This window comes from Hermetia illucens, chromosome 7, assembly GCF_905115235.1.
Source record: "Hermetia illucens chromosome 7, iHerIll2.2.curated.20191125, whole genome shotgun sequence".
In the NCBI taxonomy this organism is placed as follows: Eukaryota; Metazoa; Arthropoda; class Insecta; order Diptera; family Stratiomyidae; genus Hermetia; species Hermetia illucens.
In genome coordinates, this window is record NC_051855.1 from 13250324 (window position 1) to 13278230 (window position 27907).

General features: G+C 44.9%; 1 protein-coding gene across 2 annotated transcripts; it reads left to right on the forward strand.

Annotated features, from left to right (window-relative positions):
- The first annotated feature begins 417 nt into the window (after positions 1-417).
- Positions 418-27907, forward strand: LOC119660782 (E3 ubiquitin-protein ligase HUWE1). 2 transcript variants are annotated; one of them, XM_038069563.1, is made up of 18 exons: positions 418-1150; positions 10531-11354; positions 11413-11631; positions 11747-12018; positions 12095-18617; positions 18672-18885; positions 18944-19417; positions 19478-20725; positions 20794-21438; positions 21499-21623; positions 21679-21904; positions 21964-22346; positions 22402-25018; positions 25487-25675; positions 26033-26354; positions 26425-26590; positions 26661-26851; positions 26921-27907. In XM_038069563.1, exons 2-18 carry the CDS (start codon positions 10851-10853, stop codon positions 27021-27023), a joined length of 14421 nt encoding a protein of 4806 aa, XP_037925491.1. In that variant the 5' UTR covers positions 418-1150; positions 10531-10850; the 3' UTR covers positions 27024-27907. The 2 variants fall into 2 exon arrangements, with proteins under 2 accessions (XP_037925491.1, XP_037925490.1); XM_038069562.1 differs by lacking the exon at positions 418-1150 and adding an exon at positions 1628-2267.

Sequence of the window (27907 nt, forward strand, 5' to 3'; positions counted from 1 at the left end):
ATCTTTTAAGTAGGCAGGATCGTCCCAGTCTAAATATCTGGCGCTTAGTGCTAGTATTAAATAAAATCCGACATCCGCCGAGATTGTGATAACTCGGAATAATAATAGCTTGTGGTCAATGTACAATGGGTGCGTGCGCCCGAGGCAAGCTCGAGTCATACAGTTGCCAATAATGAACCTTATTTGACCATTCGCTTGAACTCATTTTAGTCATAAGTTTTATTGAAAATATTTGTTTCACAAATAACATCTATTTACCGCTGAGAATGACCTCAATCGTTCAGTGGAACATTTTTGTGGACATTGTAAATGACAAGTGGAACGTGAACATACTGGATTCGGGTTGGCAGATGCAAATTTTGTAGTGGACAATTTTAAAATTGTACTAGAGCATCAGTGCAGTTGACAACCGCTCATTGTTCATGCGAATTTACGACGTTGTTTGGTTGAAATGTCGACTTAGTGGTTAGCGGAGTTTACCTTAAATTATTTCGTTGTAGGTAGTCGGAATTTCATTTGAAAAGTATCGGGAAAAACTCCAGAAAATGGGATATTTCCAGTGTCATTAGTGGTTTCAATTTACCGCGAACGGCAGTCCGGTAAAATCACATTGGACTGTCGTAAAGACGGTGGCATCGAATAACCGAGTCTGCTACGGCTGCACACGGTTATTACGAAAGGACGCGATAATTTTCCCAAGAAATATTTTCAATTCTGTGTATGGCGAATGTGTCTGGTGTTTTTATTAATTCCGTGTAACAGCTGCAAACCATAAGTTTAACAGAATTCGTTTCGGATTTCACACAATGCATTTTGATAAACTCGAAGTGATTCCGGGAACTTTGTGTAGCTGATTGGGCGGGTGGCGGACAAGCCGAGAGTTTAAAAGTCTCGGCGTGAATTGATTGGATTTAAAGTGTGAATAGCTCCTGTGGAAAGCAGGTGGAATTGTGATTTTTAAGACATTTTAGTTTGTTCATGGAGTGCGCGAAGAAACATGTAAACAAGTGACTATCGCCTTTGACAGTTGAAAGCACCCCTCGGTGGCCGCATAGTAAACAAGTGACTGCGAGTCGAGTTTTTGTGTTTTTATTTCGGAAAAGTGTGTGGTGTTGTTTCGCAGGCGTAGCAGCGATATTCGGTATCAAAGGTGAGTAAGTTTGAACGAGTTTTATTTAGAATAGAAAGGGTAGATGGGCTGATTTGGATTGGGAACCGCACTGCGAGCATGAGTGTCAATTCGTCGGGAATAGGGGAAATTCCCGCTGTTCCGACTCTTGCGTTAGAATATTAACTTTTCTGCATTTTGGGGGTCATCCGCTGTCACCTGTTGTGTGGGCGACTGGAGATGTAATTTCGCTTTTAGCGAGCAGAGCATGAAAGTGCGGACGCCCAATGCTGTGGCAGTAATTTTCCACGGGCTGGAATCGGTGTACCCACAATGTCGTGCAGTTGCCAATCAGAAAAATGAAAATTGCGGTTGAATTTCGCGACCATTTCCCTTTATACCTTCGATTGGGCAATGGGAAATCTTCTAGTATTCAAGTGGACTCGCATGTGGCAGCACTGCCCAAAACAGTCCCGCATTTAAGGGAGAAAGTTCGAGTGGGACAATTGTTGCAAGTCATTGGGAAAGTGAGCGAGGTAGCTGCGTGCAGTAGCCATTCCCCCCCGGACAAGACGTTGAAAAACTTGTGTTCAATTTCATCGTGGCCTGAACAGTTCGTGTAACAAAGACCAAAGCACATTCATTATTATTATTAAGGGGAATTTTCGGGTATTTGTCAAGTCCGTATGTATGGTTTTCCCGCTCGCTCGCCGAAGTGTCAAGCAAATTTTTGTTGCTATTTTGGTCCGTGTGTGCGAGCATTCTGATCAGGCAAGCAGGCAGGCAGCCAGTCGGCAACAACTGTCAAATGTGAAGACGACGGCCCGAGAGTTTCGTGCAAAACGTGAAAGACGGAATTGAGTTTTGAAAGGAGTCGGTTTTTACCCTTTCTTTTCTACGCGGAAATTCTCCGTGGAAAAGTGAACTTGTGCAGTGATTTCCGTGAAAAAAGCAAAAAGAAAATACAAAATCGAAAAGTTCAATGCAAAAGGTGGTGCACGGAGACGTCAATGCCCGCGCAAAATAAATTTCTTTCGCTGCGGCGAAATTCGGGGAAAACTGTGAGTTGTTCAGTGCCCATGATGCGTCTATGAGTGCTTTGTGTGTGTTTTTATTCATATCGTTGAGGACGTCTTACTCGTGGTAGAAGCCTCGCAATGTGAGTACCCCCAAATTATTTAATTCCGAAAAATGGACATAAATTTGCATTGGATATTTATCAAGTTCCTCTGGGGAGTCTTGGTCGCCATTTCATTTGGGTTAGATTTTTCATGTGCAGTTTCCTCCGGGTAGAATAATTAGGGGAAGTTTTCTGCTAACTTTCCGGTAAATTTCATGAGACCGATTTTCCGGTCGATTGTTGGCTTGATCCAGGGAGGTTATGGTTACTCGAGAATCCTCCGCGAGTCGGGTTGATGTTTTTTTTTGTTTCAGCTTGATGCCAAGCAACCGTGGCGAGTCAACGCTAGCATCAATCATAACAGTCGCCGCAGCAGCTCAATAAAGCATGAGAAATTTGTCAGCAATGCCCAGATGGTTCCCAGCAGCTTCTTGCATTCTAGTTCTTCCTTCATCTCAATGGATGTCAATCTGGCTGCAGCTGCATTATATCTGGATTCTTCCGTCTTTTCCGCATTAGATGGCGTCTGGCGAAGGACGCATTTTCTATCCAGGATATTCCATGCCGTTATCTTTGAAGTTTACAGGTTTTCCTCCGAGTCCAGTGGCTGCAATTATGATATAATCCTAGCGTTGTTGACAAGATCCGTTAGCTAACAGTACTTTCAGGTGAACAGAGCGCTTTTAATGTTATTAGGAAGCGGATCAGGGCTGCTGATGTTTCCAGACAGCTGACGGGGCTCAAATTATGTCTGCTCCCTGCCTCGTTTCTTGGAAGTTTGAATGGTGTCGTTTGACTGCAGTTCTACATCAGAACACTGGTTCAGAGTATCACCTTTCAAAGACATACATCATGGTTGGAATGGGATAGGCGATGACTCCCATCCCATTCATTTCCATTTAACAGAACGTCCTGCATCCTCTCACTATTGTTACCCTCGAGATTGCAATGGCTTCCATTGAGTCCTTTGTGGGAACCCCCCACAAAGTTGATAGTCATAGTTGAGTGGCAGCCCTCCGATCTCTAAATCCTGTTGGTCACGGATGTTTGTGTTCGCCTTTGAGCTGTTCCGCTGCTGTAGGCTTGTCACTGGCGTCGCAATGAGGATGATATTTCCTTTTTCTTTCACCTGTGTCCCGTTCACAAGCGAGGCTGGCTCGTCTTGCTCAGTTTCGCTATTTAGTTTTATCAAAAACTTAGTCTGTATGCAATTGCGAGGCTCTCAAATCTCCATCCGGCTGCCGTTGTTTCGATCACCCTTTTGGTCGCTTATCATCGATTTCGATGTTCAGACCGAACTTGGCATGTACTACGTGATCATACCATCGAGGACGCCTTTCTCGCAATCTTCCCACAATCAGTGCAACCCTATATCGATCGCCATGTCAAGCCACTAGCCTCACGCAACATGTTCAATTCCATTACCGCAAGACGCCGTTCATTGTCTTTTATAGTCGGTCACCACTAAGAACCATAAACTGCAACAGGGCAGGCAACACGGCGCAGCAACCGTATCCGATCTAGGCCTGCCTTGATAAGGAACACCAGACATCCTAGTTTTGTGCCGAGCTCCACCAATTTGATATCCCTAAAAGCTGTCTGGCGTCCTGACCTACGCCATTGCTTCATCTCAGATTCGGTCTGCCTCGTCTTCTTTTTCTACCATAGATATTGCCTTATAGACTTCCCGGGCTGGATCATCGTCATCCATACGGATTAAGTGACCCGCCCACCGCAACCTATTGAGCCGGATTTTATCCATAACCTGACGGTCATGGTACTGCCCATAGATTTCGTCGTTATGAAGGCTACGGAATCGTCCATTCTCATGTAGGGAGCCGAAAATTCTTCGGAGGATTCTTCTCTGGAACGTGCCTAAGAGTTCGCAATTTTTCTTGTTAAGAACCCAAGTCTCCGAGGAATACATGAGGACTGGCAAGATCATTGCCTTGTACAGTAAGGTTGTCGTAGACCGTTGTTGATGTCGAATGGTCTTGAGAGTTATCCTGCTGCTTTTATCTGGCCTCGCACATTGGTCAGGGTCAGCCTAGTCAGTCTTATCAATTTCGTCGGGCTATAGCTATGCAATTCTAGGCGGCTTAAGAGAGAAGATCTGATCTGTTGCTGATTTGTCTAGAGTGAAGCCTCTTTAGTATGGGCCAATGATGTTCTGGGCCTATAGGGCTATCCGGCCTAGCAATATAGCGGAGAATATCTTATAGATGGTACTCAGCAGCGTGACACCTGTATAATTACCACACTGTGTGACATCTCCCTTTTCATGTATGAGAAAGATAAACGCCTCTTTGCCAGCCGCCAGGCATTGATTCACTGTCCCACACTTTGAGCACAAGTTGATGAACCACTTGGTGTAATTGGTCGCCTCCATAGTTATCGAATTCGGCTGTAATTCCATCGGCTCCTGGCGACATATGATTTTTAAGCCGAAGATTTGCACGGACTGTTTCCTCTATACACTTGGTGGTGGCATTATTTGTCCGTCGTTTTCAGTTGGGAGGATCTTCAACTCGCCGATGTTTTGGTTGTTCAGTAGTTCATCGCTCAACCCATCGATCCAATGTGACCATTCTGTCGGAAATCAGATTCCCTCTTTGTTTCGGCAGGATGATCATCGAGGTGTATCAGGCTTCAACCTGCTGACTTGTTGGTAAAACTTCAGCGCCTGGAGTGGTTGCTCGAGTTCGCAGACCTGTTGGTTCTCCCAGGCTTCCTTTTTCCGTCTGTGAAATCGCTTCTCCGTTCGCCGGAGCTTGTGATAAGTTTTTCCGCGTGCCCGCGTCGGTATGCAGCATTCTTCCGTTCCATTGCTAGCTTACATTCATCGCCGTTCCGACTCTTTTTGCGACTGGGGCCAAGTATGTCTGTGGCCGTATTTATGATAACGTTCTTCAGGTGGTTGTGGAGATCATTTGTTGATGCTTCATCTGCAGGATCTCTGTTGATTGCGGCTAGTGCGGCATCCATTTTTCTCTTATAGATGTTGCGGAGGGTTGTGTTGTAGGTGGTGTCGTAATTCGAGCTCGGAGCACCATGCCAATGAGATAGTGGTCCGAGTCTATATTGGCCCTCCTATGTGTCCTGACATTCATCGAGGCTGAGAGGTGACGGTATTTGGTCAACACGTGGTCATTTTGATTGAAAGCCGTCCCATCTGGAGAGGCCCACGTCTGTTTATGCACCGCCTTCAGCGCATACCAGGTAGAGCGCATAGCGGTTCGCTTATATTTTGAAAGCCGATAACAGCAGGTTTCCTTTTTTGGCTGACTTAGAAACCTACTCCGAGCACACGGTTTACTGATCGGCCGCTATAATATATGGTGTAGCCGCTCTTCTCCAGGAAACCAGTCCCTGTCCATTGCAACGCTGTTACATCAGCCTTTTATTGGGACAGGGTATCGGCTAGCTGCTCACCAGCATTCCTGTCCGAGGATCCTTCCGTGGCTTCGTAACATCGATTTTCCGTGTAGGGTTATCAGCCTTACTCAACCCCCAACCTGGAGGACCAGTTAGTACATTTTGTCCCGTTTTTAGGCGCGAGAGACTCGTCTTCTTCCTTCTGCATCTGCAGTTTCTCATGAAGAAAGAGCTTCCAGCGTTTTACGCGCCATCGTGGGTACCAATCCACGTTTCGCCCTGGGATCTATACTATCCTTTAACCGCTCGACCCGTCTTGGTGATCACAATACATGCTGTAAAAAGAACTATCAAGTACTGCTTGCAGCTCATACTGATAAACGGGACATGTTCGCGTGATCAGCCTATGCTTGTATGCAAGGCGAAACGTGGCTTTATTTTGCTTCGCACCAGGGTCAACATCCGCCTGTCCCGCGGGGATTAGGACCGGTGTGCTGGGAGGTGATCAAATCAGCGAGAGAGTTCTCAACGAAGCGAAGGTGTGAAAGAAGACGCAAACCCCGAACGCTATATAAAATTCGCCTCAGCATCACATCAAGACTACCGACTCCTCAATCTTTTTAAAGGTGCATCCTCTTTCACCTCAGAAGCTTGCTGTTGTAAAGAAAGTGTTCAACGGTTTAATGGAGCAGGGTTTCTGCAGACTTTCCAATAACTGTTGGTCATCTCCTCTTCATTTGATCTCTTGCCGCGCGAATGAAGGCCTTGTGGAAATTACAGGTCCCAGGAAAAAACCTTGAATATCTTGAGCTTTTGACTGAGCAGTATTGTCCCTCGTCCCCCGATCTTCTGGACGTCCTTCGATATCCTGCAGTTTCTCAGTCCTTCTCTGAAGAAGAACTAGCTACTGCCTTGCTTAGGCCTAAGGCGTCTCAGCCCCTGGGTATGACAATGTTACTTACCAGTATATACGCTGGTTGGCGTCAGAAACTTTCTCTGCTTTGTTGCAGGGTCTGAACATCATCTGGTGCAAGTTAAGTCCGCCTGAGGGCTGGTCTATTGTTAGGATTGTACCCATCACCAAAATACTTAAGGACCCTGAACTTCTAATTAGTTACCACCCAATTGCGTGCATTAGTGTACACTCATTAACAGCACTATATTTGCCTTCGCTGCTTTGTCCAAAATTTGGAAATGTAGTTATTTGAATATCAACATCTGCATTGATATGCTATATTCCTCTTTCTCTTCAGCCTTTGTCCCGTTCAAAAGCGGGGTCGGCTCGTCGTGATCAGTGATCATTTTGTTCTATCAAAGGCTACAGTCGGGTATCAAGCCATCGTTGTTTCAGTCAGCCTTCGAATTTTTCGATTGGGTTCTGATCACTTTTGAACCCCCCATCGACCGTTCATTGGGTTTGCCATCTGACCATTTATGATGTTCCTTCCTCGTCCTTGATCAATTGCATAGCGTCTTGGGTTGTCGTCCTTCTGGCGTAGATTCGTGAGCCAAGGTGTCTACCAGTAACAGCTCGACTATAACTAACGTTCGAAAGCCACAAATCACTCTCAGGGCATATAATCTGTACGAGCACGATAGACTTCTGCTAATTTCTCTAGTCGTTGATGCTGCAGCCCATACAGGAGCGGCATAGATCAAGACTGAGCTAATGACTCGAGATAGCAACATTCTACTGATGTATTTGGGTCCGCCAATATTGGCAGCATTCGACGTACTCTACTTTGAATTTGAGTCTGTTGTCGAGCATCACCCCTAAGTATTTAACCGCCGTCTCCTTGCTTCTTATGGTCTGGTTTCCAATCTGAATTTTGAAGTATTCAAGGGTCTTTCCGATCATAAAAATGGCCTCTGTTTTATGAAGTCCGAGAGTTTCCTACCAACTCTTGATCTTCCTGATCGCTTCTTTGGCTGTTGCCTCAATCTTGTGGATGTGCTTTGCAACTGCAACCACAGTAATATCGTCGACGAAACCTACTACTGTCACCCCTTCTGTTAAATGCAGGCGCAAGACTCCATCGTATTTGTTGTTCCACAGGAGTGGACCCAGTGCCGAACCTTGAGGGACTCTAGCTGAAACAAGGTAGTGATTTGTACCTTTTCGCTGTCGTACTTTGTTCCCTGTCTTGAAAATAGTTAGACACTATGTTTCTCAGGTAGTGTGGAGTGTTCATTTAGATGAGGGGCGTTTTAGTGACCGATCAGTTTACTGAGTTAAAAACATTTTTTCACGTCCCCCACCGCTGTCTCCCACCTTCTATGACTACTTACTACTACTACTACCTTTATTGCATCGACTGTGGAGCGACCTTTTCTAAACTCAAACTGCATCAATGAGAGAGCCCTTCCATGTTCAGCTGTCTCGTGCAATCTATTGGGAATTATTCCATCTAGTATCTTCCCTGATCGTATCTAGAAGTTGTTTCCTTTTGACAGCAAAATCACTTCACTGTTGATGCCAGCATTGTCGGATAAGTTTAGTATGGTGATGTCTTCCCCTTTATTTTAGACATTATCGCTCTGTAGGCTGTTCCCTAGGGGTTTACGTCAGCTTCATCGCAGAGGTTTTTAAAGCTTCTGTTTTTACTTTGTTTGATCACTTTCTGCAAATCGTGCCTTAATTTTGTTTGAATGTGGAGAGCAGGTCCTGGAAGTCCGATCTTCTATTTGAACGTTGGACGATTGTTCGGGCTTATAGGCATTTTGCCCTCAGTGTCCTTATTTTCTAACTCCACCAGTAGCATGGTGAGTTTCTTCTGCTGGGAACTTTTCTCGGCATTGCAGCATCTTACGCGTTGACAACAGATTGAATTAACTGTTCGGTCAATTTTTCTGGTGATCCTTGGTTCATACTGGCGGAATTCATCACCAAATCAAACGTATCTTTAACGAAGAGGCTATTTTTCCATTTTGGATCTGTCAGTTTGAGATTCTGGACTATTCTGTGCTCTTTGATCTCAATCACTACCACCTGATGATCACTGTGGGTGAATTCTTCGCTAACTCAATACCTCATCTTAGACAGAAGGGAAAGCCTGCGGAAGTAATGTCAGTGATCAAACCCATACCGACTTTACGATATGTGTTTGACTCACCGTTATTTGTAATTTCTAAACCCAAAGACGCAAAGGTTTCCAGTAGCCCACGCGTTGAAGTCACCACCGATAATTGTTGGACCTCTAGCGTTTTGTATGTCGCTATATTGCCTACCATTGTCTGCGGGGAATACTTCTGTTGTCCAGCTAGGTCTTGCTTATTTTAGTTCGAACGGAACCATCTAATCATTATCAATGTTCATTGTACATTGCAGTTGCAAGCGAGTTGCTGTTTACCTCGCAAGTTTTGTAGAGATTTAGAGTTTGCAGCAAGCAGCAAACATGTGGAGCTGACTTGATATTAGCCACAGACGTTCAACTAAGCTGTTAAGCAAGTTGTTGGTTGTAACGATGTTGCACGTCTGTGATCAAATTGCGGTTGTCTGAAAACGAGACCTTTTTGCGGCACACATTTTGAATCCTCACTCCCTTAGGTTTCACGCGGTATCAAAGAAATCATCAGCTTCGGGAAGTGATACCTCCACGACCATATTGTGTGAAAAAAATTGGAGCCCCTTTTCACATGTATGCAGAGCCTGGAAAAACGTATTTTTTTCGGATGAGGGTAAATTTTGCATTGGATGAAGGGATGGAAATTCGTCAGGAGAAGGGGTTTGGAAGTTAGGTGGATGGTTAGAGGACCATTGCAGCTTCGGCGTACCCCTGCAAGCACTTCAGGCGATCGTTTCCGATCAACCTTGGAACACTCCGAAGGTTGTGGTTTGACTGGAGGGATTGTCTTTTCGGAGCAAGTGTTTGCGTGGGGCTGAAATTCAGCAGTGAGTCGTTGAAGGTTTTACGTGAGTACCTGTCGTGGGGACTTAATCCCACGGTCTTCTTAAGACACTGGTTGATTTTGTGACCATAATCAGAGCTCCGCTGTGACAAGCAACAACGGTACCAGTCTATAGTAAGTGCACGACTTAGCATTCATACTGGTGGATGCAAGACTTACCTAAATCCCTACCGAACTAGGGAGTACGCCACCCGTGTTGAAACGCAACACCACGCCGAGGTCCGAAGGTTTCTGCTCGCTTGATCATAACCACAACCCCCATGAAACTCCCACTAGGGGGCCAACCGCAAACAACCGAGCTGTACTTACATGCAAAGGGAGTTCATCTGAAGTATGAGAGTCCAGGGGCTATCCCGGTTCCCATGGTACCAGTATACCCCTGGTAAGGTTTCGTGACCTATTGCCTCTTCAGATGAGTCCCCGTGCAGACTCGGGTCTGATCGCCCTGATTAGGCCTTTGGAGCATTCATCTACTGCATCACGGCTGGCAAGCCAAAATGATACAGCGTCTCCCGCTGCCACCTCTATGGAGGTTCTCCTCTGCCACTTGGTTTTGGTTCAGCCGACAGGGTTGCCGCCCGTCTTCACTCTACCTCTGAGCACCAACTAAAATTGAGCAGGTGAATTGAACTTCGTGTCAGGTTCGACTGGTCACTTACAGATTGGGTTCCAATTGAATACGCAGAGCTTAAGGGGACTTAGACTTAGCTTCTCCATGAATGAGAAAAGGTAATACCTTTTGCTCGGTCAAATTTTTACCTTTTGATGGCTTTTATTTTACGAGTGGAAGTCACAGTCCCCAGGTCGATCCTTAAACCCTGTGACCACTCAGCTCTCGGTACTGTAGTCAGAATTTGGACCATTAGCTTCAGGTTTACTTCCTAATTCATCGGGGGTTTCTCATATTGAATTTTCTGAACGGTAGAAGGAGATTATCGCAATAATTTAAGGTTTTCCCTTCTCTATTGTATGTAGACTTCCCACTCTTAATTTTTCCTATCTTTCTTTTTCTTTACAGACAATTTTGACGTAACCAGAAATAGTTTACAAACAATTATTCGAAATATTAACATTAAATCCGAATACCTAAACATCATCACTTCAAACACGTTCATCGTGTTTGAACGGATGGTGTGGTTAAATTCACGCCAAGAATATGGGAACAAATGGGAAGCCTTTGTGAGATAAGACACCAAAATTAACCGAATCATCTCTAAAAGAACCTCATTCCTGTGGTGATAGCATTGTCACCAAAAGTTTCGGTTCGATCAGGGCCAAAACAACCCTACTGTGTACAATAAAAAAAAAATAAAAATCTAGAGCCAAAATCCAAACAAAATGAAAGTGGATACAAGTCGAGTGAAAAAGGGAACCTCCGAGGTTCCCCCGGAATGCCAGCAGCTTATAGATAAATTGCGACAATGTTCACGATCCGAACTGGTCACAGAGTTGGCGAAAATAGAAACCTGGACTTTCGGCAAATGTGAATTATATCATTGGATCGATATTTTGGACATCTTCGATAAGATCCTAGAAGAGGCTACTGAAATTCAAGATCAAAATGAATGGTGCTTGGCGTGTGATCAGAAGTTTGTAGAGAGTGATCGTCAACTTCTGTTATATGTCCTGAATTTCACTACACTGCTGATTGAGCACTCCTTCTCTCGGCACCTGTATAACTCCGTCGAACATTTGACGCGACTATTGTCATCCAGCAATTTGGAGATAGTGTTGGGTGTTCTCAATTTGCTTTATATGTTCTCAAAGCGTAGTAATTTCATATCGCGTCTCAACAGTGCAAAAAAGAACTCCTTGCTGACACGGCTTAATCATATCGCTGAGGTAAGTACCATTCCGTTTTTCTAAATTCCTGGACTAAAATAAGACTCAATTTGGATAGAATTGGGGCGGGAAGGAGTGTGGTTTCGGCTTAGCGAATTGTTGTCGCGAAAACATTGAACTACAATCGTCGTCCTCCACATTTTTTTACGAATATTACGAACAAGACGGTTCTGTACAGACGATCGAGATACCCGCCCTCGACAAAAGTAATGCACCTGCGGCGCAAATAACGAAGGACGTCTGTAGGAAAATCGTCGATTTGGATGATGACCAGAAGGTTCGTCTTGAATGATTTTATACTTTGAGGGGAAGGTTCTTTACAGTAACGTTTTTTTTCTATGTCTACCCTTATTGGCGTTGGTTTCATTTGACGGGGATGATTTTTCAAATAGATGCATATATTTACAAGGATTCGGCTATGTTTGTCGTTTCATAAATACGAAGCACGATTGCAATTTGTGCAGGCTCGTTTGCAAGCGCTGTCCGTTCTCGTATACTCAAACTCTCTACAAGAAAACATACATTCGCTCCTCTATCCTGGGTTTCTTGAGGAGTTAGTTGAGCTATTAGAAATGAAGGATCCACATTTAGTTGAGATACGAGCGGCAGCACTGCGGACATTGACTTCTATTATACATTTAGATAGGAATCCCCATTTTCCAAAGTAAGTACTAGTGATTGGTCATTGGACTGTCTTTTTTTATTTGAGAGTTTGTCTTAAACGACTTCTCCGATTCCAGAAAGCCTGGTTCACGTCTAGGAATGATTATAGACGTGACGGGCGCATCGTTATACCATGGCTTTTTGCCGACTTTGGTGCGTAACTGCATACAAAACTTGACCGCTTCATCGAACATAATGCCGTCTTCCGCTGCAGCGCAACCAGTCAAGGGTGTGGGGGCCCAGACAACGGTTGCTGGTGACGATGATGATATCCACCAACAGCAGAAGCAGCTCCAACAATTGCAATTACATCAACATCGTACCAGCAGTAGTACCACTGGTGCAAGTCCTCATCAACTACTTGCACTTCAGCAACAACAGAATCTATTCCCCTTGCCTTTGGCGACTGCTTTGTTCAGTTTCCTCTATCATTTAGCTAGTTACGAATCGGGCGGTGAAGCACTCGTCGCCTGCGGTATGATGGAGAGTTTGCTACGTGTCATCAACTGGCCCGGTTATGAGCTCGAGCATATCACTTTCGTAACAAGAGCAGTCCGTGTCATTGATCTTATAACCAATATTGAAATGCAGTCATTCCAAAACCATGGCGGTTTGAACAGCTTCATCGGTCGACTTGACATGGAAGTCAACTTTTGTAGGCGAGAACAGCCTTTTGAAATCGAACCACAACATGATCAACAAAGTCTTAGCAATATGAATATACGCAGCGGAAGCGCGGGAGGTGGTACTGGCGACGACTCCTTCCTAGTTTCCGATGACACCAATATGTCCACGGATGACGCACATCCTACAGCATCGACATCATCACACTCATCTTCATCGTACTCCTCAACGGCCGTCAAAGTGTCCACTTCGAATTTCAGCAATTCTCAATTATCCTTCGAGCAGAACAGTTGCAATAGTAGCAGTAGTAAGACTTCCAAAAATTCAAAAACATGTCTACCCCAGCGGGCAGCTCTGCTGAAATCCATGCTCAATTTCCTGAAGAAAGCATTTCAGGATCCAGCTTTTTCGGATAGTATTCGTCATGTTATGGAAGGTACCCTGCCCAGTTCACTTCGTCACATAATCTCTAATGCCGAATATTATGGACCGTCCTTGTTTCTTCTGGCAACTGATGTAGTTACGGTTTATGTGTTTCAAGAGCCTAGTTTGCTTTCATCGCTCCAAGACAACGGATTGACTGATGTTGTACTACAGGCCTTACTTAAAAAAGACGTACCTCCAACCAGAGAGGTGCTGGGATCATTGCCCAATGTTTTCAGTGCTTTATGTTTAAACGCTCGAGGCTTAGCTGCGTTTGTCAAATATAATCCCTTTGACCGACTATTCAAAGTTTTGCTCTCGCCTGTTTACCTCATGGCTATGCGTCGCAGGCGTAGTTCCGATCCAATGGGTGATACCGCCTCAAATTTAGGCAATGCAATGGATGAGCTGATGCGTCATCAGCCAAGCTTGAAGGCAGAAGCCACTAAAGCGATAATTAAGTTGCTAGAAGAATTGGTAAATCTTGGAACAGATTCCAAGTATATTTGCTGGCGAGCAACGAGCAAGAATGAGACATCCCCGGTCGCACAGAGTCGACATCAATCAACTAGTAATGCAGGAAACGATGCAGGCAGCAGTGACGAAGAAGATGAAGATGAAGAGGAAGCTTCGACATCGTCGCATCACAACCAGCGTGACGACAACTCAAGTCATGATAATGCCGAGAATGCAACGGCTGTCGGTGCAACAGGATCGGGATCTACCACTGCTGTTTCATCTCGCGATCCAGCTGAAACTGGTGAACGCACGCCTATTCCTTTAATCGACTATATTTTGAATGTGATGAAGTTTGTGGATGCAATTCTTAGCAACAATTCAACTGACGATCACTGTCGAGAGTTCGTTGCTCAAGGTGGACTCAAACCCCTTCTTTGGATCCTCGCTCTACCTAACCTACCTGTTGATTCGCCGATAACAACATCAGCCCAAGCGGTGGCAGCAGTTTGCAAGAGTATTTTGAATTTAGCGCATGAAGCACAGGTACTACAGGTGGGCCTTGAACAGCTGTCCGTAGTTGTTGACCTTTTGAAACCGCTACAAGTCCACATTGCAAGTCCGGGTGGTAGCGTTCTACTGCGCGAATTAGCCAATTGTCCGAACATTGAAGGAGCCTTCTCAAATGCATCTTATACTCCACTCTTGCATGCTATGAGCGCGGTACATGGATATGTTGTGATGCTGGTCCATGTATGCCGGACAGGACAGAGTGATATCCGTAATTTATTACTCACAAAATGGGGTCAGGACACCCGCTATGGAAAAAAGTTGCTTAAGAACCTTGTCCAACTTTATACCGCCCTTGTGTGGGAGAGCACTTTGTTATTGGCACTGTGCACTGATGATATATTTCCTCAAGGCTGTGAGTTTGGAAAGGAAGATATCAATAAACTTCCCTCTGATAACGTCGAGGACAACAAAACCGTGGGAGACCCTGAGCCGGCCGCAGCCACAACAGTACCCTCTGCAATGGAGTTGGACGCAGCAGTTCCTCTAGCTCCTTCCCCCGCGAAAGACGAAAGCACATCCAAATCTAAGAAAATGATTGCGTCGCCCGGACAGCTACGTTATATAAAGGCTTTACTGGGGGCATCATCACGACTAGGCAGAGCGTTAGCCGAGCTTTTTGGTAACCTTGTGAAACTGTGCGTTGGATCACCAATTCGACAGCGACGTGGTCAGAATTTCCCGCCTGCAATGGCAGTAACATCGAACGAATCCAAGGAAATAGCTCGTGTTCTCAGCTACATTCTTGTTGATGGCTTTTCCTACAACAAACTTAAGCCGTCACCAATTCCAAAATTGAAGTTGACATTTTTGATTTGCTCCGTCGGATTCACAGGTCCAATGCTTTTTGACGAGAAACGTTATGCCTTTCATTTGATGCTGCACAAATTCGTCGAGGAAGGCGGCCTGGAAGCGTTCTTTGGAATGTTTGAATGGGCAGTTACGTCTGGTTGGACGGTGAATCTCGAGGATACGTTAGATAATCAAAATTTTCCAGAAGGAACAGGAGAATTTCTCGATGCGTGGCTAATGCTCCTCGAAAAGATGGTGAATCCGAAAGCGATCCTAGAGTCACCGCATGTTATTAATGCCAGGTCAAATCGTTCACGTCCTGAATTCGATGGAATTCAATATCTGAGTATCGTGCATCGACTGGCCTTCTCCGCTGTGACACGGATCTGGGGCATGAAACCAATCCCAACGTACGGGGTACGAATGACAGAGTCTATGATGTCTATCCTGAAGCACATTTTAAAGGGAGAAAAGATAATTCGTGAGAAAAACAAAAAGAGGCAAGAGACGTTGGATTTGGAAAAGTTGACATCGAAGGAAGCAACCAGGGCTACCAATGTCACCTCGTCCGCTACCACTTCACAGCCTGGACCGTCATCCGGAAGGGCACAGCCACTCGTCAACCAGGACCATCTTAAACAACTAATGGACATGGGCTTCAGTCGAGAGCATGTGACAGACGCGCTACTACACACGGCAACTGTCGAGCAAGCAACTGAATACTTGCTGTGTAATCCTCCGCCACCTCCTCCACCGCCCATTATTGGCGAATCAACCGTCGATGAGAGCTCTAACTCCATGGACTTGGACATGGAATTGGGAGCAGCTGGCGGCTCAGCTCCATTTGATCCAAGTGCAACTATACAGGATTATGGAAATGTCCCGAAGCGGCACACATTAGAAAATGCTGCTCCCCTCACTGATGAAATTCTAATCCCATTCAGTTATGCTGCGATTGATACGTGTTTATATTTGATGGACGCCTTGCCGGACACTGTAACCAAAGGTACAGAATTATTGGCTATTTTGTACAGACGCAGCGACTACAACTGGAAAATGAACATGTTGAATAAGCTTGTGGAGCAAATGCGCGACTATTTGAATAAAATCTGCAACGGGCTCAAAAACGACGAGGAGCAACATGAGGATATTTACTTTGGAGAGGTAGCAAATTGCTTCCAGGTTCGCTTGCATATCTACTGCCTCTTTATGGATGAAATTTACCCTGATATTCGTGTCCCAGCGGTGCAAATGCTAAAGAAGCATAATGCAGTCCCCCAGTTCATAGATGCCTTTTTGCTAACTGAAAAACGTATATCCAAGACAGTGGCGTTGATCGGTTGCTGTGGAGGGACGCCAAAATGGCTGGCCCAGCTTATCATATTCATGGACTTGTACGAAAAAGTAGCTGTTTACACCCAGCGTAGAGCTGACATGCATAAAGTGACGACTAAGATATGGAAGTGGTACGATGTGACCTCTGGAAAATGGAATATCTACACCATGTCTAACAATAAGATCATCAACGACGCTTACTTTTCCGGTGAATCATCGGTGCGAATATCCTGCGGTCGGCAACGCTATTCCATTAATTTCAATTGCATGTCACAGGTGAACGAGGAGACAGGCAATCACAGACCTGTGATCCTTGCATTGAAAGCAACTGAGACTCGTCAATCGGCATTGATTCCGTCGGATGATGAGGATGTCGTGCCTTACAACAGTGACGAAGAAGGTGCCTCGAATGTTGACGAGACTGGCGGTCAGCAGAAGAGTAAAAGTGAAAAATCATCAGATCAGCCTGCTGAGAAGCCTTCTGAATCTGGTAGCCGCACGACACCGCCTTTCCAAGAGAATGACTTCACTTTGAAACTGACGGGCTTGGACGAATTCGATACTGGCAACTTGGTATCAGTTTGTGTTCGATTAATGGCCCCCACGATTGGAGTAGATCGTGATACTCTTCATGCGATCATGAAGCTTTGTGTGCGCTTAACTAAGTCATTCGAGAATGCAGAAATTTTCGCCCGTGAAGGGGGTGTCCGACTCCTACTAAATATGCGACAAACTTGCAGCTACATTGGCTTCCCTACCCTTTCTATTTTATTGATTCGCCACGTACTTGAAGAGCCGAAAACCTTAGCATTGGCTATGGAAAGGGTTATCGCTGCTAGGACATTACAAACCATACCGCCCAGCTATAGAGATCTGGTTTTCCTGTTGAGACAAATGAGTTCGGCGGTCTCTCGTGATCCTAAAACGTTCAGGGAAGTCGCTCAGGCTATGCTTCGTATTGATATCAGTATTTTACGGCGAAACTCAATCAATGAGGATAATAGGCTTTTATTGAAATCTGTGCAAAATGTGAAGCAAAATCATGTGATGGACGAAGAAGTGTCGGTGCAGGTTGTCCATGATTTGCTCAAAGCGTTGATTGTTCCTTGCGTATACCTGTCACCTTCGCATAGCACAAATCAGCTTGGCGGAGCAAGTGCAGGCCCGATCAACATCCCAGCACCCCCAGCCGCGACATCGACTGCAGGTCAAGCTCCTCAGAATTTAATCATCGAAGTGAACAGCCCACTTCAGCATTTGGCCTCCTGCCAGGCATTGCCGGCTTCGACAGCAGCGTCTTTCCGTCGAATAGCAACCAGTGCAAATAGTAGCCTAAATGCAGCACCTACCACAAGTACATCCGCTAGTGGTGGGGACACTCTCTCGGATGCGAATAAACAGGGCGAAAGCGAAGAAAAGTGTTGCGGATGGCATATACCAAGCGCAACGCATGAGCACGATAAGCCTTTGTTACCGCGTGCGACTATATTGAAGTTCCTAGCGGATGCAGTCCGTTCTTATCAAACGTTCGCACCGCTCATCACCGATTACGTCTATAAGATTGGAGACAGTCCTTTAATCGTTGAAGATACTTCCGCCTTGGCATTTATTCTGGACAAACTTTTGCCCGCAACTGAATTAACAACTGATCGTGAGGTGACCTCTATGTCTCGCGCTCTGATCGCAGCGCTTGCATCCTGCTCAGATCAGCCAAATGTGCAATACACCGTAGTAAGTGAAGTAAAGGCAGCCATCAACCGCGCATTGGCAATGCCCGAATCGGCGGACAAACACTCCCAATTGCAGATTCTGGTTGGTCTCATCCCAACAATGATTGAAAATTGTCCTCCGGAAAATTCACAATTGCTGAAATTACATCACTTCCAGCCGAAGCGGAACGATATCTTTTACATAATGATTCGTAAGGGACTAATAAGCGACCTAGCTAAGTTAACTCAATATCTAGACTTGTCTAGTCCGCATACTATTGCAACTGTGAATGCCACGTTGAAACCACTAGAAACCTTGCTTAGAATGACAAACCAGCCGGGTCCTGTGCCTTTGTCTAGCAAGAGCAAGAAATCAGGTACCCAATCAAGCAGCGGTGGAACTCTTGGAGCAAGCAGGAATGCTAACGTTGGTGACGAGGGTGCTGATTCGGCTGCCACTGTCGGCTCACGACGACCTGCTCCCCATATGGACGATGATAGTGAGCTACAAGGCGATGATTCCCAACTGGCGCCGAGCAATATAGCGTCTGCCATCGCAGAATATGCAAGCGCTCTTGAGGAACGATTCAATGAAGCAGCGAATGTTGATCAGGATGTGATAGCTATTGCCGATCTGGCTGTCGGCGGTGATGAAGGAATTGTCCGTGGTCAAACCAATGATTCCACGCAGGTATGCCTTGCGATTATCTTTTAAAGAATATGTTATCTGATTGGTGATACATAGGTGAATCTCGAGGATATAATGGACCAGCTTTTAGACAGAAGTTCCAACAATGATCGTGCCTCGGGGCAACTTCCCGGAAATGTAGAATCGCGAGGTAATGCTGAGGAGAACATCGAAATAGACTTCAACGCCCGGGTGATTGAAACTAGCAGTGAATCCGGGGAATCAGACTCGAATGGTTCCGATAATGACGAGCATGAAATCGATGAGGAAGGTAAGTAATGTATGTGGTCCTTAGGATGATGAGGGAGTTAATTTTTCGATTCAAATAGATGAAAATGAAGAGGAAGCGGAAGACCGTAGTGAAATTGATGTAGATGAAGAGACGCGGCAGTTTATCGAACTCTATGACCATGTCTACGGTCGACATTTATCGCCCAGCATACCGGAACTTGAGCGAGATACAGATGATATACTAATGATCCGATATCCCAGTATTGGGAACGCCGATGCACCAGGCGGGGTGGCATCGAATGAAGCGGGCGTAGATACGGGGGGTATAAATAATCAGTCTTCAAATGCCAGCGCCGGAGAAGAGGGCAGTTCTCACAATGCTCCTAGTACTCATCGTCGAATATTTACCAATGATATTGCGGATATCTTTGAATCGATTGGTGGAAGCGGGGCATCAGGCAGTTCCAATGAATTAGCTGCGAATGTATCGACGCTGGGCAACAACACACCAAACGAATCTCTGTCGACGTTGGGAGTCGGTTCAGCCAGCTCAAATTCAGCTGATGAGACAGGTATTGTTAAGACTTGGTTGGCATTTATGCACTCCTTTGTACACGTTTTGTTTTCCACAGTTGCTTCGAGGCTCCCCATGGCATCATCGTCTTCAGTATCAGGGGTTACTGAGAGCGGTGTTTCCTCCGGTTCAACAGGCGGTGGCACGCATCGTAATCATCACTATCATCACCATCATCACCACCATTTACATTCGGTGCGCGCCGTTGCACACTTCCCTACCGCTACAGGAAATCAAAATGATCGCGCCGGGTCTAGTGTAGGCGCAGTGGTTTCGACAGTGTCTGTACCGGTAGGAGCCCCATCAGGGACCGGAGTACATGCGTCGTCATCCCAAATGCAGCCGCAAGTCAATTTGTCCTTGACATCACAAGTGCAGTCGTCTTCATCGTCCAATAGTGGAGTTTCGGGTGCCCCTCAAAGACTGGTGGCCGTAACTAGAACTTTCCGGACTCAATTAGCTAGCGGGGCAGATGGAAATAATTTGCGACAACGACGCTATCAATTGCTTAATATAAACTCCCGAAATACCCCAATAATCCTGCAACGATTGTTAGGACCTGGGAGCTCAAGTGCACAAAATGTTGGCGGTAATACTTCCGCTGCTACAGCTGGAGATTGGATTGATCAATTGGGAAATGAAGGGGGCGGCGGGACAAATTCAGCAGGAGGCAATGCGAGCGCTTATCGTGATGCAACCAGGGTTGTTCTGATGGATAATGCTTTCGGGATATTCTCAAATACGGATGAAGGTTCGATCGATCTAGTCGATCAAGCTGGCTATTTGTTTGGTCGTTCGCTCGCAGCGACTTTGTCCAGTACACCGATAGCCTTACATTGGTGGTTGGAAGAGGCAAAAGCATTAGGCCTAGAATCACAGTCAGATATTTGCTTGACAGTTGCAGATAGTCTCATTCCTGAGCTAGAAATGCAGAAGGCCCTGGAGTTAGCGAAAATTCGGGGAAAGAAAAAGAAGAAACAAGCCGAAGAGGAAGGTGGTGCGAAAGCTAGTACGGGGTCCGCTGATAAAAACGCTGCTACTAGCAAGGATGAAGTGAAACAGGCTCACACTCAGACAGTTTCTCTTTCCGGTGAATCCCATGCAATGGAGACTGCAGAGAGTCAAACTGAGCGAGCTTCAAGTGATAACGCACGGAATTTTGTGATAGGTATGGATACAACGGAAGCTATATCAAGCCCACAAGCCACGGGAGAGCATCAAATTTCTTCGCAACAGACTCATCTTAGAGCCAGCAGTGGACAATCGCCTGCTCAAGAGGGTGATACTTCCGGTTGCCAGAATGCAGGTAATTTTTGTATGCTTTCAATTGTTAGCCGTGGAAGAGAAAGATTACAGTTGGTGATATTCTTACAGATTCTGAGGATGTAGATAATACCGCTGGGGAAGTATCAACTCAAAGCGCGACCAGATCAAGAACTACTGGTGCCGGCAACGCTCAAAACGAGGCCATGTCTACTGCTTCAAATTCAGATTTCATTAGCGATACGGAGCACGAAACTGATGAAGGTAATACGTCACCAACAATTGAATTTTCATCCATCATATTGCCGCTAGAAGATGAAGAAAATGATGAAGACGACGATGATGACGAGGAGGAGGATGATGACGAAGACGAGGACGATGACGAGGAAGACGAAGATGATGAGGAGGAGGACGAAGATATAATCAATAACAGTTCTGAACAGTCAAGCGAATTGGGAGGAGAAGAAGGGGTTGTGTTCAATAGACGATCGGCTGGTGGTGCAGGCAATGTGACAGCTGAAGATAATGAAACAGACGAGGATGATGATCGTGCTATGCGCCGCCGGCAACCACTTTCCCGGCAGGATAATCAACCGGCAAATATAGCGGGTCAACAACAATCCATTGGTGGTGCGACCGCTAGCAGTAATCAAGACTTGGGCGAAGTTGGTAGTTTGGGTGAAAGCGAAGAAACGAACGGAGAACGTCAGGAAAGCGGGGGTGAAGCCGACAGTGGACAGAATGACGATGAAGATGGTATTTGTTCATTATTTTTGAATCTACATATATTTATTATCGTTGGTTTTTGATTTTTAGCTCCAACTTCATTGTCAAATCTTCATTCTATGATGATTGACGAGGCTGCTTTGTTGCCGCTGCCAGTTGAATATGACGAAGAAGATGAAGAGGAGGAACTCGAGGAAATTCTCGAAATGATAGATGTAAGTATTGCGTTTGGTCGTCCGCGTGTATAGACTGACCGATTGCTTTGAATAGAATGAAGGTTCAAGACGGCGTGCACGGCTTTTGGATCAACCTCAGGAAAGCCAACAACACGAGGATGCTACCAACGAACAGAATCGAACAAATGAGACTCAGGAGGAAGGTGGTTCCACTGATGTATCTAATAACCCGTCAGCGACTAGCAGTAATATTTCTGTATTACAAGAGAGTTTAGGGGGATTATCTGGGGCTACAGCCCTGTCATCAGCAATATCACAAGGTTAGTGGCCTGGTTTTATTATGCAATATTTTGATATCAACAAATACTATCTTTTACAGCTACTGTAACCGTTTCAATGTCGAGTACGGATGAGGCTGCAGCCATTGCGAATGAGCTTGGTGACCTTGAAATACCAGAAGGTGTAGACCCATCATTCCTAGCAGCATTGCCACAAGAAATGCGCCAGGAGGTAGTAGCGGAGCACTTGCGATTGCAACGCATTCGACAGCGGGCACAACAGAATGCGATACAAGTAGAACATGCATCAGTGATTGAAGTTAATCCTGAATTTCTGGCTGCCTTGCCACCTAATATCCAAGAAGAAGTTCTCGCTCAACAACGAATCGAGCAACAACGCCAGGCTGCGGCCGCAACAAATCCCGAAGATCCAGTTGATGCAGCAGCATTTTTCCAGAATTTACAACCGTCGCTTCGACAAGCGGTATTGATTTCGTATGTATATTGGAAGTGTTCATTTAATTTTATTTGCTTTTTAGATACTTACCGATATGGAGGACTCACAGATATCCGTTTTGCCACCTGAATTGGCTGCAGAGGCGCAGAATTTACGCCGAGATTGGGAGAATCGCAATCGACAAATGATGCAGGAGAGACTTCTCAATCAAATTGGATCGTCAACGTCTCGTTTGCCGTCAGTTCGATATCTATATCGTCGACCCCGTTTCCCCGGGCATACAATTATGCGGACAAGATTTGCTAACTGGAACATGAATGGGAATGTAGCCGACAATACTCCAGGTACAATGACGCTAATGGAACGCCATGGTCGTCCATTGCTTGACCATGAAGCGCTCTCTTCGCTTTTGATTTTGCTCTTCATTGACGAACCTAAATTCAACACATTGCGATTGCATCGTGTTATAAGAAATCTGTGTTGCCACGTGCCGACACGTGAATGGATTATAAAGGCTCTACTATCGATTGTTGAACGTAGCAATAGTAAAGTGAATACGGCGACATGGTTTAATGGTGTTGCTACAAGGCCGCAGTGGCTGAATATCCGTCTTGACGCCGCACTAGGATCACGAGCCAACGTATTTGTAATCAGGAAGAGTGGAAATGATGAATATAAAGTGGCTATCCATCCTCAGGCATCGCAAATAGTATGTAAACATACGTTAGATTTACTGATTACGCTTGCCAAAAGTTTTCCGAAGAACTTCTTACCATACAAGAAGCAGAACCCGTCGACGACCCCTGGAGAAGGTGGCACTGTAAGCGGGAGTACTAAGAAGACTTCAACTGAAGAGACCTTCACTTGCAAACCTGGCCCATCTAGCTCTATGTTCATAGATGAACCGGTAGTTGCGGCAGCAAGTTTAATGGAAAACAGTACTGACTTCTGGGACATTATCGTAAGGTTAGACTGTAATACAGTAGAGCGTAAGTCACAAGGGCCGTTTGCATCCAATTCCACCTCTTCAATGCAAGCTAATATATCATCAACAGCCAAGAATGTTATAAGTTTCGACGAGTCGCCCTTCGGTCAATTGATCTCAATGCTGTCGTACGATATAGTCAAAAAGTCGTCACAGCTTACGGATAAACTGCTTCGGCTTTTGTCGTTTATTTCTGTTGCATTGCCTGACGAGAAGTTTCTGTCAGCGGGCGAAGGAGCAGCCAGTAGCAGTGCCGCACCTCCAAGCGGGGAAAGTAACGTTGCCACGAGTGACACCAATATGTGTGTTGATCAGGACGTAGACCAAGCAAGCGAGACCGTCTTACCCAACTCGGAAGAGCAACTACGACTCGCAATAGAAGTGTTAACATCAAAATCATGCTCCGAGGAAGGATTGGAGGATGCAACGTCGTTGCTGCTGAATATGAGCCAATGTTCAAATCAGACAAGAACTGTGATCCTTAACTTATTGATTCGCGGCGCCAAAGACTTAGCCAAGATGGTGCAGCAACAAATAATCGATCTCATGTGCGAGCTTAAGGAGCTAAATCAAAAGCACCATGCGTCACCTTCTTCCGGCGAGCTTACACCCTCTGAGGAGCAACAGCAGGGTAGTTCTTTCTCAAGTGCTGCCGTCCCTGGCTGTTCTACTAGCGCCAAATCAAAGGGTATTCTTCAAGATCGTTTTACCAAAGAGACTGTTATCATAATGGCTCCGTCTAAAGTAAAACCGACATGTGAATTGCAGTTGAGCTCGATGGTGCCGCTCATAGCAAAGACTTCTTCACAAGCATTCTTTCTTAGAATATTAAAAGTGATTATTCAAATTCGTGAAGCTGTTCGGGAAGCAAACAGCAAAGAGGAGAACAAGGGCCGTATTACGCTGGGACAGCACGAATTAGCGCCGCTGAGTACAATATTAGATCTGAACGATTTGTGGAATACGTTAAGTGAGTGTTTGCTTGAATTGGAAGAGTCTGCTGACAATCATGCAGTGCTAGTTTTGCAACCTGCTGTGGAGGCGTTTTTCCTCGTCCATGCATCGACACAGTCTAAGAAGTCATCGACACAGCGCCAACAGAGCAATAATACAACAGATGACGAAGGAGCGGGCAATACTAGTCAACCTTCACATTCGTCTTTGGTGTCGTCTGGCCAGCCTACACCGCGAGTGGCAACCGGAACTGTAGCATCTTCCGATAGTACTACTACGTTCAATATTGCCGGAAGCGAAGAGATGAATGTAGATAATAGCGACTCAAGTGTAAGCTTAAGTCGAGATGTGTATGTACCAAGCGATAATGTATCACAAGCTAGATTCGAAACTGCTGCCCCAACGACTGACAGTGATAAATCAACAACTTCCTTGAAGGATTTATCTAAAATGGCAGATCAACAAAAGTTCCTCAAATTTGCTGAGAAGCATAGAACGGTTCTCAATCAAATTTTACGGCAAATGACAACACATTTATCGGACGGACCGTTTGCTGTTTTGGTTGATCATACACGGATTTTGGATTTCGATGTCAAGCGCAGATATTTCCGTACTGAATTGGAACGTTTGGATGAGGGGATACGTCGTGAGGAGTTGGCTGTTCATGTTCATCGTGTTACTGTTTTTGAGGATTCATTTAGGGAGTTATATCGACGTAATCCAGAGGAGTGGAAAAATCGATTTTATATTGTCTTTGAAGGTGAGCTTGAATTGAGAAAGGGTTTCAAGAGCTCGCCAAACGGAATATAGACTGTCCGTCGCGGACAGGTGCTGTTAAACCAGTTTTATGTTTTTTAGTTAATAGCCCGCCTTGTCCGCGTTAATAGCCCGCCTTGTCCGCGTGGACAACCCGCCTTGTCTGCGTTAATAGCCCGCCTTGTCCGCGTGGACAGCCCGCCTTCTCCCCATGGACATTCCGCCTTGCCCCCTTGGACATTCCGCCTTGGCCCCATGGACATTCCGCCTTGTCAGCGAGGACAGCCCATCTTGTCCGCGTGGACAGCCCGCCTTGTCCGCGTGGACAGCACGTCTTGTCCGCGCATTGGCAGCCCGTCTTGTCCGCGCATTGACAGCCCGTCTTGTCCGCGTGGACAATCTGCTTTCTGTTTGGCGAGCCTTTTATGGTTAAATGAATATGATTTTATCTTATTGTCTTATTCCGTTTTAGATGAAGAGGGGCAGGATGCTGGTGGATTGTTGCGCGAGTGGTACGTTATCATATCACGTGAAATATTCAATCCAATGTATGCCCTGTTCACGGTATCGCCTGGTGATCGTGTGACGTATATGATTAACCCGTCAAGCCATGCCAATCCGAACCATTTATGCTATTATAAATTCGTTGGGCGTGTTATTGGTAAGTTTTTTTTTATGGTTTCTATTTTTTTGTGTCCGGATGGGTCCAGTGGTTAGAGCGCTAGGCCGAATGTCGCGGTTCAAATTTCACTGGTGGCAGAGGGATTTGTTATCGCGACTGGATGTCGGGATGCCAGTCGACTCAGCTGGGAATGAGTACCTGAGTCAAATCAGGGTAATAATCTGGGCGAGCATAGTGCAGTGAATCGTTATGGTCTTGAATGAAGTGCTCTAACACGCTTCAAGGCCTCGATCCAACTGGATTGTTGCGCCGACGGTTATTATTGTTATTTTGATGGTTTTTGAGTGCCTCTATTGGGGAAGTTTCTTTAACATCTGCCTTTTTTTTTGTGTGCAGCTAAGGCCATTTACGACAATAAACTGCTTGAATGCTACTTTACCAGATCATTTTACAAACATATCCTTGGAATACAAGTTAAATATACCGATATGGAAAGCGAAGACTATGAGTTCTATAAAGGTTTAGTATTTCTGCTGGAAAATCATATTTCAGCGTTAGGGTATGAGTTGACATTCAGCTTAGAAGTGCAGGAGTTTGGTGTTACGGAAATTCGCGATTTAATACAGAATGGTCGTAATATTCCGGTGACTGAGGAGAATAAACTAGAGTACATACATTTGGTATGTCAGTTGAAGATGAGCGGTTCGATACGACAACAGTGAGTACAGCTAGATTGTTTTAGACAAAGGTTTTTGGTGTAAATATTCGCTTCCTTGGTTATTGTTCAGGTTAAACGCGTTCCTAGAGGGATTCTACGACATTATACCGAAACGATTGATTTCCATATTCAATGAACAAGAATTGGAACTCTTGATATCTGGACTGCCTAATGTAGATATCGAGGATCTGAAGGCCAATACTGAATATCATAAATATCAAGCTAACTCCATTCAGGTAGGTTGTTGGCTTCCTTGTATCTAGCTGCATGTTGCAATGAGTTTTCCTATCTTTTCCTCTTGTGTAGATTCAATGGTTTTGGCGAGCGCTACGTAGTTTTGACCAAGCCGATCGTGCCAAGTTCTTGCAGTTTGTTACTGGAACGTCCAAGGTTCCACTGCAAGGATTTGCTGCACTGGAGGGTATGAATGGTATTCAAAAATTCCAAATACATCGTGATGATCGATCAACCGATCGCCTACCATCCGCGCACACATGGTATGCTGTTAGCTCTCTTGAAGTTTTTCGATATTTATAAAGCACGATTTCTTCCTATTTCTTTTACAGTTTCAACCAGTTAGACTTACCTGTATATAAGACTTATGATAAACTGCGTTCCAGCCTCTTGAAGGCGATTCATGAGTGTTCGGAAGGTTTTGGATTTGCTTAAAATGTTATTTGGACCACCGCATTTCACCATGCATTATTTCCGATATATTCTGCGTGGGGGGATTTCTCAAAACGCATCATATATAAAACGTAACTTGGTTATTTTCAATGTGTCTTAGAATTTACACAACTTTTAGTTTTTCTTTTCGTCTTTGAATATTCTTTAATTTTGTTTCAAAATTGAGAAAATCGTCCAGGAGGGCCATTCATTTTTCTTTTTTCATGGTAACTTACTTTCATATTTATATAACATGTAATTTAAAACAGTAAATAGTATCATTAAAAAAAACATGAAAAGGAAGAACGGAAGAAATTTCAGAACGGGAATAGGATGGAGATCAAAACACGACGAAATTTATCGAATGTCTATTTCGGGGGCAAATTAATAGATTTACTATTCCTGACAAAAAAGGTATGTTTAGTCAGATTGCTCTTAAAAAACAACCGCTGCCTCTCATCCTAATTGTTTTCGCGAGTCGTGTTTCATGAACATGTGGATGAATTTAGGGATACATTCCTTGAAAAAAAAATTTGTTTTTATTATTCTTAACATTGCTTTTCATTTGATGGGGTTCGGAGCGAGAGGAGAGAGAGATCTTGAAATACTCATGGTTTTATTTCTTTTAATTTTCGGTTTCCTATTATACAATATTTGGAGAAATATTGATGACTGTTCATTTTCATTTTGATGATTGAAAACAGGCTCTAGAAAAGGGAATTCGTCTTCTGATTTTATCGCTAAATAACATTATTTTGCCTCTTTGACTTTCGAATTCGTTACGCGCTGTTGACTGTGGATATTGAAGGGATTAAAAATGACATAAGTCGCATATACACGATGTTGTAAATAGTTTAATATTGAATAATAAAAATATTGAGAAAATA